The sequence below is a fragment of the Heptranchias perlo genome, chromosome 18 (assembly GCF_035084215.1).
Source record: "Heptranchias perlo isolate sHepPer1 chromosome 18, sHepPer1.hap1, whole genome shotgun sequence".
Taxonomy (NCBI): domain Eukaryota; kingdom Metazoa; phylum Chordata; class Chondrichthyes; order Hexanchiformes; family Hexanchidae; genus Heptranchias; species Heptranchias perlo.
In genome coordinates, this window is record NC_090342.1 from 42,506,124 (window position 1) to 42,520,336 (window position 14,213).

The 14,213-nt window shown below is 42.2% G+C and overlaps 1 protein-coding gene across 2 annotated transcripts in view; it reads right to left on the reverse strand.

Annotated features, from left to right (window-relative positions):
- Nucleotides 1–14,213, reverse strand: part of aass (aminoadipate-semialdehyde synthase) — an 82,602-nt gene that overhangs the window by 14,636 nt on the left and 53,753 nt on the right. For both annotated transcript variants that reach the window (XM_067999800.1, XM_067999799.1), the window contains 6 exons: nucleotides 12,608–12,718; nucleotides 9,540–9,648; nucleotides 8,864–9,004; nucleotides 7,253–7,420; nucleotides 4,049–4,144; nucleotides 592–707 (listed from right to left, as the gene is read on the reverse strand). In XM_067999800.1, the coding sequence (XP_067855901.1) occupies nucleotides 592–707; nucleotides 4,049–4,144; nucleotides 7,253–7,420; nucleotides 8,864–9,004; nucleotides 9,540–9,648; nucleotides 12,608–12,718 (741 nt within the window). The remainder of the gene's footprint in view (nucleotides 1–591; nucleotides 708–4,048; nucleotides 4,145–7,252; nucleotides 7,421–8,863; nucleotides 9,005–9,539; nucleotides 9,649–12,607; nucleotides 12,719–14,213) is intronic.

The following is a 14,213-nucleotide window of genomic DNA, read 5'->3' on the forward strand; positions in this document are numbered from 1 at the left end:
GTAACTTCGGTGCCCCAGAGAAATGGAGAACACCCATGGAAATTCTACCCAATAGTTTGTATAACAGCACTGGCAGAGACCGAAAAAGAGATCGACATCCTGGTTCCTCAGCAAGTGCACAAGTACATAAAGTACTTTAAATTGGGAAATCTGGCTCCTGCCTCAATAAAAATTACTATCTTAAGGTTATTAGAAACATATATTTTTCAGTTATAAAGATTTCTCTCACCGGGGTCACTTGCTTGCTCAAATCTGACAAGCACTTGACTACTCTCCCTTCTCCAAACAAGCCCAGAGGTGGTGAGTTTGAGTCTCAGGAAGGCCCCCCCATTTTTGTACACCTGAGTCCTCAGCCAGACTGCTGGATAGACTGCCACACAAATGCGAAGAGTTCTAGCCCAGGAAGGGGAAGAATATATACATTGTTCAGCTCATCGTGATGGAGTCAGTTCTTCTCGACATAGCAGTCTGAACGGAGCACCAGTGGCACTGAGAGTGAACTCGGCCATCTCCCCAATTCTAGGACACGAGGACAGTGCAAGTGTCCTGTGAGAAATGAATTGCAGGGAAAAAAAACAAAGATTGTCTCACCATGTCAGAGTGCTCATCCTGTTGTCATCTCTTCCAATCTTATCATAGACGGCTTCTTGGAGACTTTGGAAGCTGCTGGATGGTGCAACTCCCACCAGGTTACACAGTAGCTCTCTCTGTACAAATGTAAGTGTTTCAAATAGCCTGATTAGGGAATAACCAGATTAAAGAGTGGGAACTAAAGGGACAGAGGCAGCGGGGGAAGGAGGGAGAGGCACAACATAAAGGCCACTTTCTACTCTCATGCTACACTGATGCACTTTTAGAATCATAGATCATAGAAGTTTACAACATGGAAACAGGCCCTTCGGCCCAACATGTCCATGTCGCCCAGTTTATACCACTAAGCTAGTCCCAGTTGCCTGCAATTTTTTGTATTTAAAAAATTAAGCGTGTCATTGTTCGCTGGGCAATCTTATTTGAATTTGTTTCAACACAAGGTGAAATGCCCACCTTCGTTATTTTCAGTGAAAGTTTATACACAAGTAAAAGGTGCCATTTTACCACATACAAGAGCATGGGGTGCAACCTGGGAAATAGGGCTGGAGCAGGTTACATACATGAAGTAGCACAAGGCAATGGAAGGATTGGGACTGTAGAAACTCCACCCCCTCCCCCAAAGGCCCCATTTGCAAACAAGGCTGGAGGGTTGCTTTTTAGTAAACAATTCTCCAGCCATGTTGAAAAGGAGACTGCCCATTTAAAAAAAAATCTATTTATTTATTTGAATATTCTCACATTGCATTTGAAATAAGTAATAAATGAAACTAGGGAACTCCACTGATAATTCTGCCCTCCCCCTCAACCCTGATTGCCCCTTTCTGCCCCTTTGTCCTCACCAGCATCAATCTATCTGATGATGACCATTATCACCAGGTTCAAACACAGACGCCAGGAACTTCCTCAGGGGGGCCTCTCAATTGGCTGGCATAAGTCCGGCGGAAACCTGCGGTTACAAGGTGCATCCGGGGTTCCCACCGGAGTAACCGTGGCCAATCAGGGGAACCCTTGAAGGAATTCCCAACAAAATGTATATTCATGTAGCATCTGGGCATCTAATTTACTTGGAAGACAGCATTATAAGATGCTTATTAAATTAAAAAAGAAATAAAATCAGAAAATGCTGGAAAATACACAGCAGGGCAGTGGTTATCTGAAAGGAGAAAAGACATGTAAACATTTAAGGCATGTACCCCTCATCAGAACTGAGAGCTAAAAGATAAACAAGCATTTTGGTAAATGGGGAAAAAAAAGGCAGGGGAGAAACAAACACAGTGAGGGAGTTAATGGGTTGAATAACCTGCAAACTGCTCATTAGAAAACTGCAAGATGATATAAAACACCATAATAGTGGGGCAATGGAAAAAGTCATTTAAAAAGAAAGAAATCTGCAAATAGTTAAGAGGGTGAACAGACTTGGGCGAGACCCACATACTCAAAATAAAAGGCAAGAAAAGGGAACATTGAAGAAAGGGGTAAGACCAAAAAGAAAAAGTTACAAAACACGGGATGTCTGAAGTGAAAACCAAAAATGCTGGCAAAACGCAACTGGCCCAAACTTCTGCCCCGAAATTGGTGTGAAAAAGCCATAATGTGGGCGGTGAGGTGGAAATTGGGCAGTGAGGTGGAAATTGGACAAGCAATGATTGCGCATGGTCCCCACCTCTTTTTTCCAACCGACATGAGTTTGTGTAGGAGTTGGGGATGGGTGCAGAACATGCCAGCCCACAAATGGACGGGCGTATGTGATGTCAGGTTAAATGAGGGAATTGCGACATCAACATAATTCCTGCCATTTGAGCCCTAGAAATATGGGTGCGAGGGTCGGCTATACCTCCCTGGCAGCGAAGAGCAATCGGCTGCAGTTCAGAAACTGGTCTGTTTGAAAAACGGGCCTTTTTTTTGTGACAATCTGGAGGCACACAGCCGACCCACTTCTACTGCAGCAAAGCACCTCAGCGAGTCTACTCCTCCGCCCACCGAGGCGGGTACCCAGGCTGCGCATTAAATGGCACAGGCATCCACCCAAAAACCGGAAAAACTGGCCAAGGTCAGGGGCACAAATAATGGGTGGATGAAGGTTTCCCCCACACCAAAGATCTGAGGTCATTACGGTTGAGAGGAAGTTTGGAGCTGGTGGGTCATCAGTACCAATAAGGGAAAAGAGAGGCCTACAACACTGGTGCAGCAACCCCCCCTCACCATTATAGCCCCTCCCCCCTCCAGCACCGGTGCAGCCCCTCCCCCCTCATCGTGTTCTGGCAGTGTTTCTACACCTGAAATGTTAACAATCTTCCCACTTTCCCCTTCCCCCACCCCACGCACAGACAGGTGAGAGTAACTTACACTTATTGCAGTTAGCAGAGTCCAGTGTTGATTTTGAAATATATTTTTAAAAATTAGATCTTGAAAAATTCATCATATTTTTGGAAGTTTAAAGTTTAAAAAAGGACAAAAACAATCAGATTGCTCTTTGGGCTCAGAAGATAAGCACAGTTATAGAAATACATGGAAGTTACAAGACAGAAAGAGGCCATTCGGCCCAACCAGCGTTTACCCTCCACGCGAGCAAATAGTTCCAATCACATTTACCCACCCTGTTCCCATATCCCTCCAACCCCTTTTCCTTCATCCACCTATCCAGTCTAATCTTGAATGTTGCCACAGTTCCTGCCTCAACCACTAACCCTGGAAGTGAATTTCACAGCCTCTCAACTCTCTGTGTGAAGAAGTTTCTCCTTCCCTTTGCTCTAAATCTCTTACATTTAATCTTGCATTCCTCGTTCTTAACCCCTCAACTACCAGAAACAGTCTACTTCTAACCAGCCTGGTCAATTTTAAATGACTAGTAATTAAGAATGGAACGGTGGTGCAGTAAATGGCAGTTTTCCAATACGCTGCCATATGGAGTGGTCCCATATTGGTTCACATGATACCCACTTTGTGAATTCCTGATTTCAAATGTGTCACTGAAAGAAGGCAGAGCACTTTCCACCAGTAAAGGTGGAAAAATCAGAGGGTCAGTCAATTCAGGCCACTCTTGTGTACCCCCGAGCAACACCTTTTTCTGGAAATGTGTGTGTAAAGTTCCTTTTCTCAGTCAAGGAGGTTGAGTTACATGGATAGACACAGGGAGGGGAAAATTGAGGTAAAAATCAAATAAAATTACCAATAACAACTTTTCAAAAAAAAACTGGAATGGAATAAACAGTGATAGAAATCAAAATAGTTTCAGCAATTCTCAAGAACCTGTGTATCAAAAAATCTGGAGAAAAAATATTTAAAATAAATTATAAAATGGTTCTAAAATTGCTGTTAGTAATGCAATGGTTTAGTTCACAAATAGGATTAGGGGAGGCCATCATTCTGTATTTCAGCAGCTATCACTATTACACACTGAGTTACCAAAACCCTCAATATAATCCTGTACAATTTACTATGAAAAGAAGAGACATACCCAGGTTATAGGAGGAGCTTCGGGGCTGAGCAGCGAGCATGGGTCAGGATTGATCAGTCCTAGCTTATGAAATCCTTTCACTGTATTTGCATATCCCTGAAAGAGGACACAGGACAATTTCGATTAGTGCTCATATGCTTCATTATGGACAGCACAGCAAACTGCAAAAATCAGCGAGAGATTAAACGTCATCCAGGATCAGTCTGGGCTAAGGTACTTGACATCTTTTCCTATGGAATGGTTGATTGGCTGTTGGTGAATACTTAATAAATCAACTTGTCTGCTGAGAAGATGAAAATGTTTAAATCTTTCTTTTACAAAGCATGAAAGCCAATTCTCTAAATCCTCTGTAATCTAACGGAAGGCCCCACTCATCCAGGAGACGCTGGATTATTGCACATATGGATGTGGAATAGAAAACAATGCTGATATTGAACATACGACAAGAAATAATCTGCAGGAAAATAGGCCTATTACAAATCACAGCTATGCAGTAACTCAACAACCCTCTAACAACAACAGTGTCTGGGGAAAAGAATAAATGCAAAGAAACAAAAGGTCAACCTGCATAATAATTTCTTAGTGAAACACAAAGGCAACGACCAGATTTCTAAATGAACTCTTAGCATTAGTAAATTCAAACAGATGCTTTAGTTCTGTAAAAAAGATTAACATTAAAATATGACTGAGTGGTTCATCAATATTGAAGGTATCCTGGATAGTAGGAAGGACAACAATATCGATTTGCATTTATATAGCGCCTTTAACATGATAAAAGTCCCAAGGCGCTTCAGAGGAGTGTTATCAAACAAAATTTGATACCAACTCACATAAGGAGATATTAGGACAGGTGACCAGGTGGTCAAAGAGGTAGGTTTTAAGGAGCATCTTAAAGGAGAAGAGAGAGGTGGAGAGGTTTAGAGAGAGAATTCCAGAGCTTAGGGCCTAGACTGCTGAAGGCATAGCCGCCAATGGTGCAGTGATAAAAATTGGGGATGAGTAAGATACCAGAATTGGAGCAGTGCAGAGATCTTGGAAGGTTGTAGGGCTGGAGGACATTAAAATTACTGTCAGTTTTCATGAGGAGGATAGAGAAAAAAAAAATCAGCCATGGTTCCCACTCTTGGTTGCTATCCATTGATCATGGCTGGAAAGTGCATGTGCGTAGGTATTGGATTAGACCTGACTATGGAGTCCCTTCCCCTCACTACACCATGGTCGATCTCCGGAAGAGGAGGGAAGAAAATACGAAAGATGAACTTGAAAGATATCGAAAAACTATTGTCACTACATTCTCAATTGCAATTATCACCGATCAATGCACATGATGACAGCAGGTACCTTCTGTGCTTTGACTACACTGATGCACCAAGTGGAGAGTGAACACTCAGCAGTTCCCAGTCACTCACCACCAGAGAGAGAAGAGTGCGAGTCCAGAGAAGGAGGATAGCGAGACTGCACCTGGAGTTGGTGAGTGTGATTGCCCCAGAGTAAGCAGCACTACCAGCCACCGTAATGGCTCACGTAAAAGATATTTTCAATCTCATTTCTCAAAAAATAATCTGCAGGAAACTAGGTCTATTATAAGTCATGTGAGTAATTATGGTCGTAAGTTCCCTATGGCTGAAAACAGGCAAATATAGCAACTATATTCAAAAAGGGTGACAAAATTCAACAAGGCAACTACAGGCCTATTAATATATTGGTAAGAGGTAAAGTAATAAAATCTATTAGGAACATAGGAACAGGAGTAGGCCATTCAGCCCCTTGAACCTGTTCTGCCATTCAATTAGATCACGGCTGATCTGTATCTTAACATCATTTACCCACCTTGGTTCCATATCCCTTAATACCCTTGCCTAACAAAAATCTATCAATCTCAGTTTTGCAATTTTCAATTGACCCCCAGCCTCAACAGCTTTTTGGGGGAAGAGTGTTTCAGATTTCCACTACCCTTTGTGTGATGAAGTGCTTCCTGACATTACCCCTGAACGGCCTACCTCTTATTTTAAGGTTACACTCCCTTGTACTGGATTCCCGCAGCAGAGGAAATAATTTCTCTCTATCTACCCTATTAAATCCTTTAATCATCTTAAACACCTCAATTAGATCACCCCTTAATCTTCTATAATAAAAGGGAATACAAGCCTAGTCTATGCAACCTGTCCTCCTAATTGAACCCCTTTAGCTTCACTCTCATTATGGTATATCTGCGCTGCACCCCCTCGCAGGCCAATACATCCTTCCTAAGGTGCAATGCCCAGAACTGAATGTAGTACTCTAAATGGGGTCTAACCAGAGCTCTACACAACTGTACCATAACTTCCCCCCTTTGTATACAATGGTACAAATTATTGCAAAGAATGCTGATGAGTAGGTGTTCCAACATCGTTTGGTTACCAAGCACCTGTTGATTGCACGATATCTACAATTTAATTAGCACTAGGACACAGCCCTCTCATTCTGACCAATGTCCTGGTCCCACAGGTGGCTTGATTCTGACTTTCACTTTATATTTTATTAAGGAAAGACAGCTTCCATTATAACTCTAGTTAATTCAGAACTGTACAATAAAACACGGAAACATCTCTAGTTTGTCACAGAGGTAACGCCAGATTATTACTTTAAAGTAAACCAAGAAAGTTGCATTAGAGGATGTAAATGGAAATAAGTGAAAAGTGCATTTAGTACAGCTATCGTGAGAAAGTGATTATTGACAGGATAATCTACCAAGAAAATTAAGAGACAAATCCATTAGGGTTATTCAAAATACAATTAGATGCCACTTGGGAAGAGTGGGATGGCGTTTGATGGGCTGAATGGTCTTTTCCCATTCCTGACCTTTTCTTCCATTCTTCAGCAAGTGCCGAGTGCCTGATGAGTCCTGGGTCCGCAAGCTTTGACCGACAATCCTATTCACCGAGGACAGTACAGCGTTGTATAGAAAGTAACTAATACTCTGCACAACTCAGACCAATTTGACAATCAATTTAAACAGCTTCCCACGTTAACCGGCTGCTGATCGATGCTCTACTCCATCTCTAGGAAGAAACACAGCCAGCTTTCTAGTGCATAAACCTTGTATGAAAAGTCCCTGCTGATCTACACAGTTCTCTCTTCGACCACATTTCCTTTCGGTGAATTACAATTGACATTTCTAATTTCTCAGTTCGAGTTGAGCAATTTAAGGTTTTCCATTCTTACCTTGTATCTCAGGGTACCCCGTAACAAAGTGCGAGCTGATTGGATACCGTATGGCGTGGCGTATTTGAGGCTGTCTCTGTTTGGTATACCCTCTAGGTTGAATCCCGGGAAGAAGGCCATTGGACTAGCATGGTCGAGTACAGCCCCTCCAGCTGGGATGTCCACAACCTGCAGATTAGGAATATTGGTACGCCACGATATACTAAAGCATTACATTTAACCAGAAGGTAGAACGGCACTCACAAGCATTATGGGGGTGAATGTCCGCAGGGGATTTTCCAGGCATCCACTGTAACTTCGGCAAAAAAGATGCAAAAAACCCAGGAAAAACAGCTCTTCTGCCAAGTTACAGTGAACCAGCAGGAGAATTCCTGTGGAAATTCACCTGCAAACTGTTCTTATCACATTCTGTGTGTCACCATTTGTTTGCAATAAAAATATATGGGCCAAGAATTCCTCGGGTCACTGCGCAGAGCTTCAGAATTCACTTGTGAAGTTTATAATTTTACTAGAAATACCAAACAGAGGAAATCTTGACAAGTACATTTATGAGGCTGCAACACAGTGACCAGGCAAACTGTTACCCCATGTTCAATAATAGTCGTGAGCCAGGAACTAAAGTAAGCTACTATCTAATTCCACATGGGGTAAGTTTGAGAATGATGCCCATCATTTTATTTGTATTTCATCATCAATGGCGCTAATGGTTCCATTTTGAATTCTACAGCCACCGCTGTACTGAAAAATGGCGACCAAAGCCACCGCCTCAATGTAAACGAGTATCTGAATTTTTCAGAGCATGTGTTGCTGGCTGTACGCAACTGGCAAAAGGCATGCAGGACACATGAAGGGCTATACAGATAAAAGTGCACTGGAGTTTAGTATTTGAATGCAGAGGATACAGGTGTTGGACATTCCCAAAGGTGCAGTTAAGTAACTGAAATCTGGTTCTAAGGCCCATCATGTTTTAATATGCATTTATTTTTAAATGCTAGAAGATCTCTCATGGTGATGCTCGTATATACTCTACGCTCTGGAGCATAGTTGTGATGTTTAGTGGCTAAGATGGAGCTGTATTTTATCTGGCCTGGCCTTTCAAGGCGATTGTTCAAGTACTCCTTGTGGGGGAGTGGTCTAAATAGGCAAATCCAGGTAATTGTAGCTGCTTGTAAACTCCAGAGGTCAATTAAAGGGTAATTGTAGCTACTTGTAAACTCCAGAGCTTAATTAGAGGATAATTGTAGCTACTTGTAAACTCCAGAGCTTAATTAGAGGGTAATTGTAGCTGCTTGTAAGTTTTTGGCTCAAGGCTGGAAAAACTGTGCACAAAATGATTGCCTTTCTTTTTAAAAAAAGTGCAATCCCTTGAGTGTGATATTTGGAGTGCGACAGACCGGATCCCAGACTCTTATATACATATTAACTGATGAGCTACAGAAGGACAAATTCTGTCCCTGTTAATCAGTTCTTCTTGATGCCAGTCATGGTCATATTTGAAGTAACTATTGAAAAGAGCTGTTTGACACTCTGTCATGAATTGCTTTTGTTCATTGAAAGAAGGCAGTGAGATAGCACTCAATAAAAATAAATTAAAACTTAATAACATTTTACCTGTCCATCCTGTAAGTAGGTGGCTGGACGGATTGTATTTAACAGAGCTCCAGAGGGACTCCAACTGAACTTGTATCCTAGGGGGTTATCAGAACATTCAGGGGCAGGGAGACCTCCACAGAAAGAAACATATGACTCTATCTGAAGAAATAAATAAATATTAAAGCAACATAAATCATGCTTCAATAAAGCTAATGGACACTTCAGTTTTATAACTACTACAATGTAAAATGAGCCTTCACTCCCGGTACATATAACTTTTAATAAAACATATCTAGTCACACAACACATAAAAGTAATTGCTTCCATCCCTTCATACGTGCTTCAATATGGAGCTTTCCCATCAACCCAAATGCCACAATGCACATTACATCAGTTTGGCAGCAAGGGACAGTGGAAACATCTATTTTATTCAAGTAACCCTATATTCCAAAAAGCATTTTTCATTATTATGGATATTTCATGATATGTAAAATGTGTATTTAAAAGTCTCAGCTTACTTCCCTTTCTCCTACACCCCAAATCAGATGAATCTGATCAGAAAAACTGGTTTTCACTTGGATACTTGAGACAGGTAGAGGGAACTGGAATTTCATTTGTCTCACTTGGATGTTCTGAATGTAAAAAGGGAGATGTTCCTTTGTGGAGATAAGCTGCTTAAAACAATGGTACTCACTGTTGATCCTTGCTCTTTTGCTTCATCAATGCGTTTCATCGCCAGCATGTGGTCAATCCCTGGATCCAGACCGACCTCGTTTAAAATAGTAATCCCAGCATCCATTGCACTAAACAAGAAACATACTGTAGATGGGCAATGGGACAAATGTTCAAAACCAAATCACTAACACGTCTTTCCTCCCCAAGCAACTTTCATACAAACCCCTTTAAATAAAGAAATACAGACAAGGCTCAACAGAAACAAAGCACTGAACAACATCTGGCTGTATATCCACGAGGCAAGGAGTTAACATAAGCATCTCACACAGTTTTTTTTGTTAAACTGCGGTGTCTGAATTTCCCCTCTCTCATTCGTTGTCAATAGGACAAAATATCAAAAAAGGTGCAGTTGTTTAAAGTGTCATCAATTGTAATCATTAATTTCAAAAGTACAGAAAGTATTTGGGGTTAATGCACCATTTAGATTTTGGTCGAGGTAATCATTCTTTCTGTCGTGTTGGTGGTGTGGGGAATAATATTTATACAGGAGAAGTGTTTCCTGTATTTTTATTTGTTATGTTTCTATAGAGATGCAGCAATACCCCATACAGTTCTGGGATGTTGTCCGCAGCATGTCATCGCTATTACACACTGCTACTTTTTAAATGGGATATTTTTAATTGCACGAAATTACGAATGACTTTCATCAAGACAGATGCTTGGCCCTAGACTTAGTGGATGCTGTGCAGTTAGTATCCTAGAACTTCAGGCAACCACGGTGCAGAGGATTGCACAGAACTTGTCAGGTATTCTACTTGTTACATTGGGCAGGATTTTAACTGTGAAAAATAGGTGGTTGGGGACAGGGGCGGTGGGGGGGGGGTGGGGGGGAGGCATTGAAAATTGCAACAATTTCAGACCCACCTATTTCCGACGGGCCTCTATTTTGTCAGGTTTTGCAATTGTAATCTCTGGGGGCCGGGATTCCTGGGCCTTCTCCTTCACGTCACGAGAGTAGATGAGAAGGCCCGAAACAGCAGATAAGTGCCTTTCTGGCACAGCTTGTGGGCCTGGAGAAATGCAGCAATGCTTCCCCCTGGCCATTGTCTCCCAATAGAAAAATTAGAGTCAGTGACCAAGGCAAAGTCTCCAGGTCATTGGTGAACCGTGTGCACAAACTGGTTGAAAGCCATTTTTTAGATCTTTTATTGTTCCTCTTCAGAGACACTGCCCAATGAACCTTGTCAGGAGGACCACAGATCATTGTTTTTTGAATTTGTTTATCGATACTTTTGTGAGAAATTATTTAAAGGAAGTGCGGCAGACGAAAGCCATGAAGTTTAATACAACTCAAAATGAAGAGTGGTTTTCCTGTAAAATAAAACCAACTCGACTTATGACAGGATGTTAAATCTGTATCCAACAGGAACTGAACTAAACTCCAAATTCTGTCTTTACTCTAGTCATTCCCATTAACTGAGTATATGCAGCTGTGAAATTGTTAATGATTACACAAATATTAGAGTGTTAGTGTACATGGCAACCATCCACATTTCACCCAGATATCAGGGTTTTGGATGCAGTGTCCACTTGCTACCGTTCGTGGATGAAAATCAACACTGCTCCTGGCACGGCTGCTATGAGATTGAATGTGGCTGCACCCGGCTGGTGGGAATTATTGCCATAATTGTGCAATATCAGGAAATGCTGTCTGCTGCGTGCAGCAGCCTTCAATCTGGGGCAGCAGCAACATCAAGTAGGAGCCATGAGTGGTGCTTGGGAAGTAGTACTGAGGAGAGAAGGTGAAGAAGACTGTCAGCATGGACTGGAGGGGAGCGGGGGGAGAAGGTGGGCAAGACTGCCAGCTTGAACAGAGGAAAGAAGAAGAGCGTCAGCATGAACTGGGGGTGGGGCAGAGGGGGTGAAACGTGCCACAGTGAATGAGATGGCAGAGGGGGAAAGAGAACTAGAACGAACTGGGGCATGGGCGAAGGGAGTGGAGTGCCAATATATATCGACAATAACCCTCAATTTCTCTGTAGGAAATGAGAGAAAATCACTGCACACTTTGACAGTCTTGCACTATACACATGATGAAATGTTAAGTATGCTAGCAGCTTAAGTTATGACAAGCCCATGTCCCACTGCACTTTCAGCATAACTACATGTCATATTCGGGGCTGTTTTTGAGTTGTTAGATTTTTTTTAAGCCGTAGATTAATTTTTACTAGTTTTCCAGGTCGGCTTATAAGTATTAACATCCTCAGATCAGCTATAAAGTCACATTCTCTGTCATATCCTATAGAAAGAGGTTTTGTAGAGTCATAGAATTTTACAGCACAGGAGGAGGCCATTCAGCCCTTTGTGCTTGTGTGGGCTCTCTGGAAGAGCTATACAACTAGTCTCAAAACCCTGCCCCTGGCCCATAAGCTTTAAAATTTTCTTTTCAGCTATTTATGCACTTTCCTTTTAAAAGCTATCATGGATTTGTGTCCACTATTGATTCTGGTAGGGTACTCCATGTCCTACCAACCCTCCAAGTAAAAAAAATCTCTTAACCTCTCCCTTTGTTCATTTGGTGATAAATTTACATCCCCCAGTTACAGACTCACTGAACAGTGGAAATAGTTCTTCCCAACTTACTTTATCAAAACCTCTCTCAATTTGAACACTTCGGACTTTACAAGGAAACAAATAACTTTTTAAAATGTATTTTCAGTTGGAGTCAATACACGCGACAAATCCTTTTGCAACAAACTAAACTAAATAGTGACTAACAGCTTTTAAACTGAAAAACTGTTAATCTCTAACTTCATCCAGTTCTGATGAAAAGTCATCGACCTGAAACATTAACTCTGTTTCACTCTCCACAAATGCTGCCTGACCTGCTGAGTGCGTCCAGCATTGTCTGTTTTTATTTCAGATTTCCAGCATCCGCAGTATTTTGTTTTTGTTTATGTAAACTAATTACCATTCAGCTGAAAGTTCAATGGCAAAGGCCTTCTAAAGACTAAAAGGGTCAGGGTAAAATTCAGCATTGGGCAATCAGAATTTCTTCAGCACACCAGCTCTTCCTGCAATACCAACCTTTGATGCATTTCTTTCATTTCAGGAGACTGGTAGCTTGCTGTCACCATGTTCACTTTTTGCTTGATGCATTCCTCCGTCACCATGAGATGATAAATACCAGGTAATAAACTAGACAGGGATTAAAAATCAAAAGATTGTTTTAGAGCATCATTAGTGGTCTGTGGGCCTGTGCTGTGCACTGTGCTTCCTTAACATGAGCAACTGGCCGTAATCCTTTCAGGCAGAGGGCTGACAAATAATGATACTCCCACAGATTCTTGTAAACAGAAGCTTTATGAGAAAATCCCCCTCACATGTAGCCTCTGCCCCCCTCCCCCTTACTACCTTATTGATCCCCAAAGTCAACATTATTAAAAGAGCCTATTAAACATTTTTTTAAAAATATATTCTCGGGATGAAGCCTCCCTATTTTTTCTCATGAAGTTGAGGAACGAGAGTGCAGGCTATGAAATACTGCGGCAATTTGGAGACCCGGGGATAATTTTCACCTTCACCACTCGGGCGGTAAACGGACGGAGTGGATCGTGCACCTGTAATAAGAACCTCCTGATCTTCAATTCCATTGATTTTAATGAGGTGAAAATCGGGTGGATTCTATAACGGGCAGGCAATGCTCTCCGCCCGTTTACCACCCAAACTGGTGATGGTGAAAATTACCCCTCCCAGTGTCAACATCGAGTATTCCCACTTCAGATATAGCACAGGTTTGTTGAAGAGCAGAGTTCTTTCCAACTCTACCCTAACAATGAGTCTTAATCTCACCCTAAGTAGAGCATCCTCTTATTGTGCCATTGTGATTTGTTTCCATTTCCAACGCCAATCATCCTTGAGGCCTCTCTGAGTGAGATTGCAGTTTTAGTGCCAGTTGCTAAATCTGTAGTGAATTGTTGGGCAGTTTTGTTCTGTTAATCCATTCCTACCGTGACACTGCCCCAAATTCATTTCACTTTGCATCCTTTGCAGCTGACAGAGAAAGGCAGCTTTAGCCCCTTCAGTCTATGCTGGACTCAAAACCAGGTTCCACAGGTGAGAGGACAGTATGCTGAGCTACCGTGCCACCCAGTTCACCCTTCCTCTTTCAAGTATTCTCCCCCTCCCCTTACACGGGTTTCTCTACACTGCATCTTGTCTCTAGCCAAAAGCTGCCAAGACTCTGTCAATGCTGCCCTCAAAGTGGCTGCAAAGAAGCTTTTAGAAGGCACCAAGGATGTTTCTCTCTCTCTCTCTCACACACACACACACACACACTTTCTTTCTTACCCCCACTCCAATTTTCCTTCCTTTGCGAAAAACATCCTGGTTTTGAATGGCAGCATTGGCAACATTGGGAGGTTTAACTAATGGAGGGGGGAAGGGGCAGATTGTACAGCTTCCTCACACCATTTGCCATCACTAACTAAGAGGGTAGGCAGTGAACTGCTGCCAGTCCATACCAACATGGCTGTCACTACCAGGTGCCTGACAGTATGCGGGGTTGACCAAGTCCACTGAGGTTCCCTCCCTCAGAAAGTGACTCCACTTCTACTCAGTGCCTTCCCTCTAAATACCCCAGCTGAAATCAGGAACTCATCAAGAGGGAGAGAAATATCATCACGGCGATGAT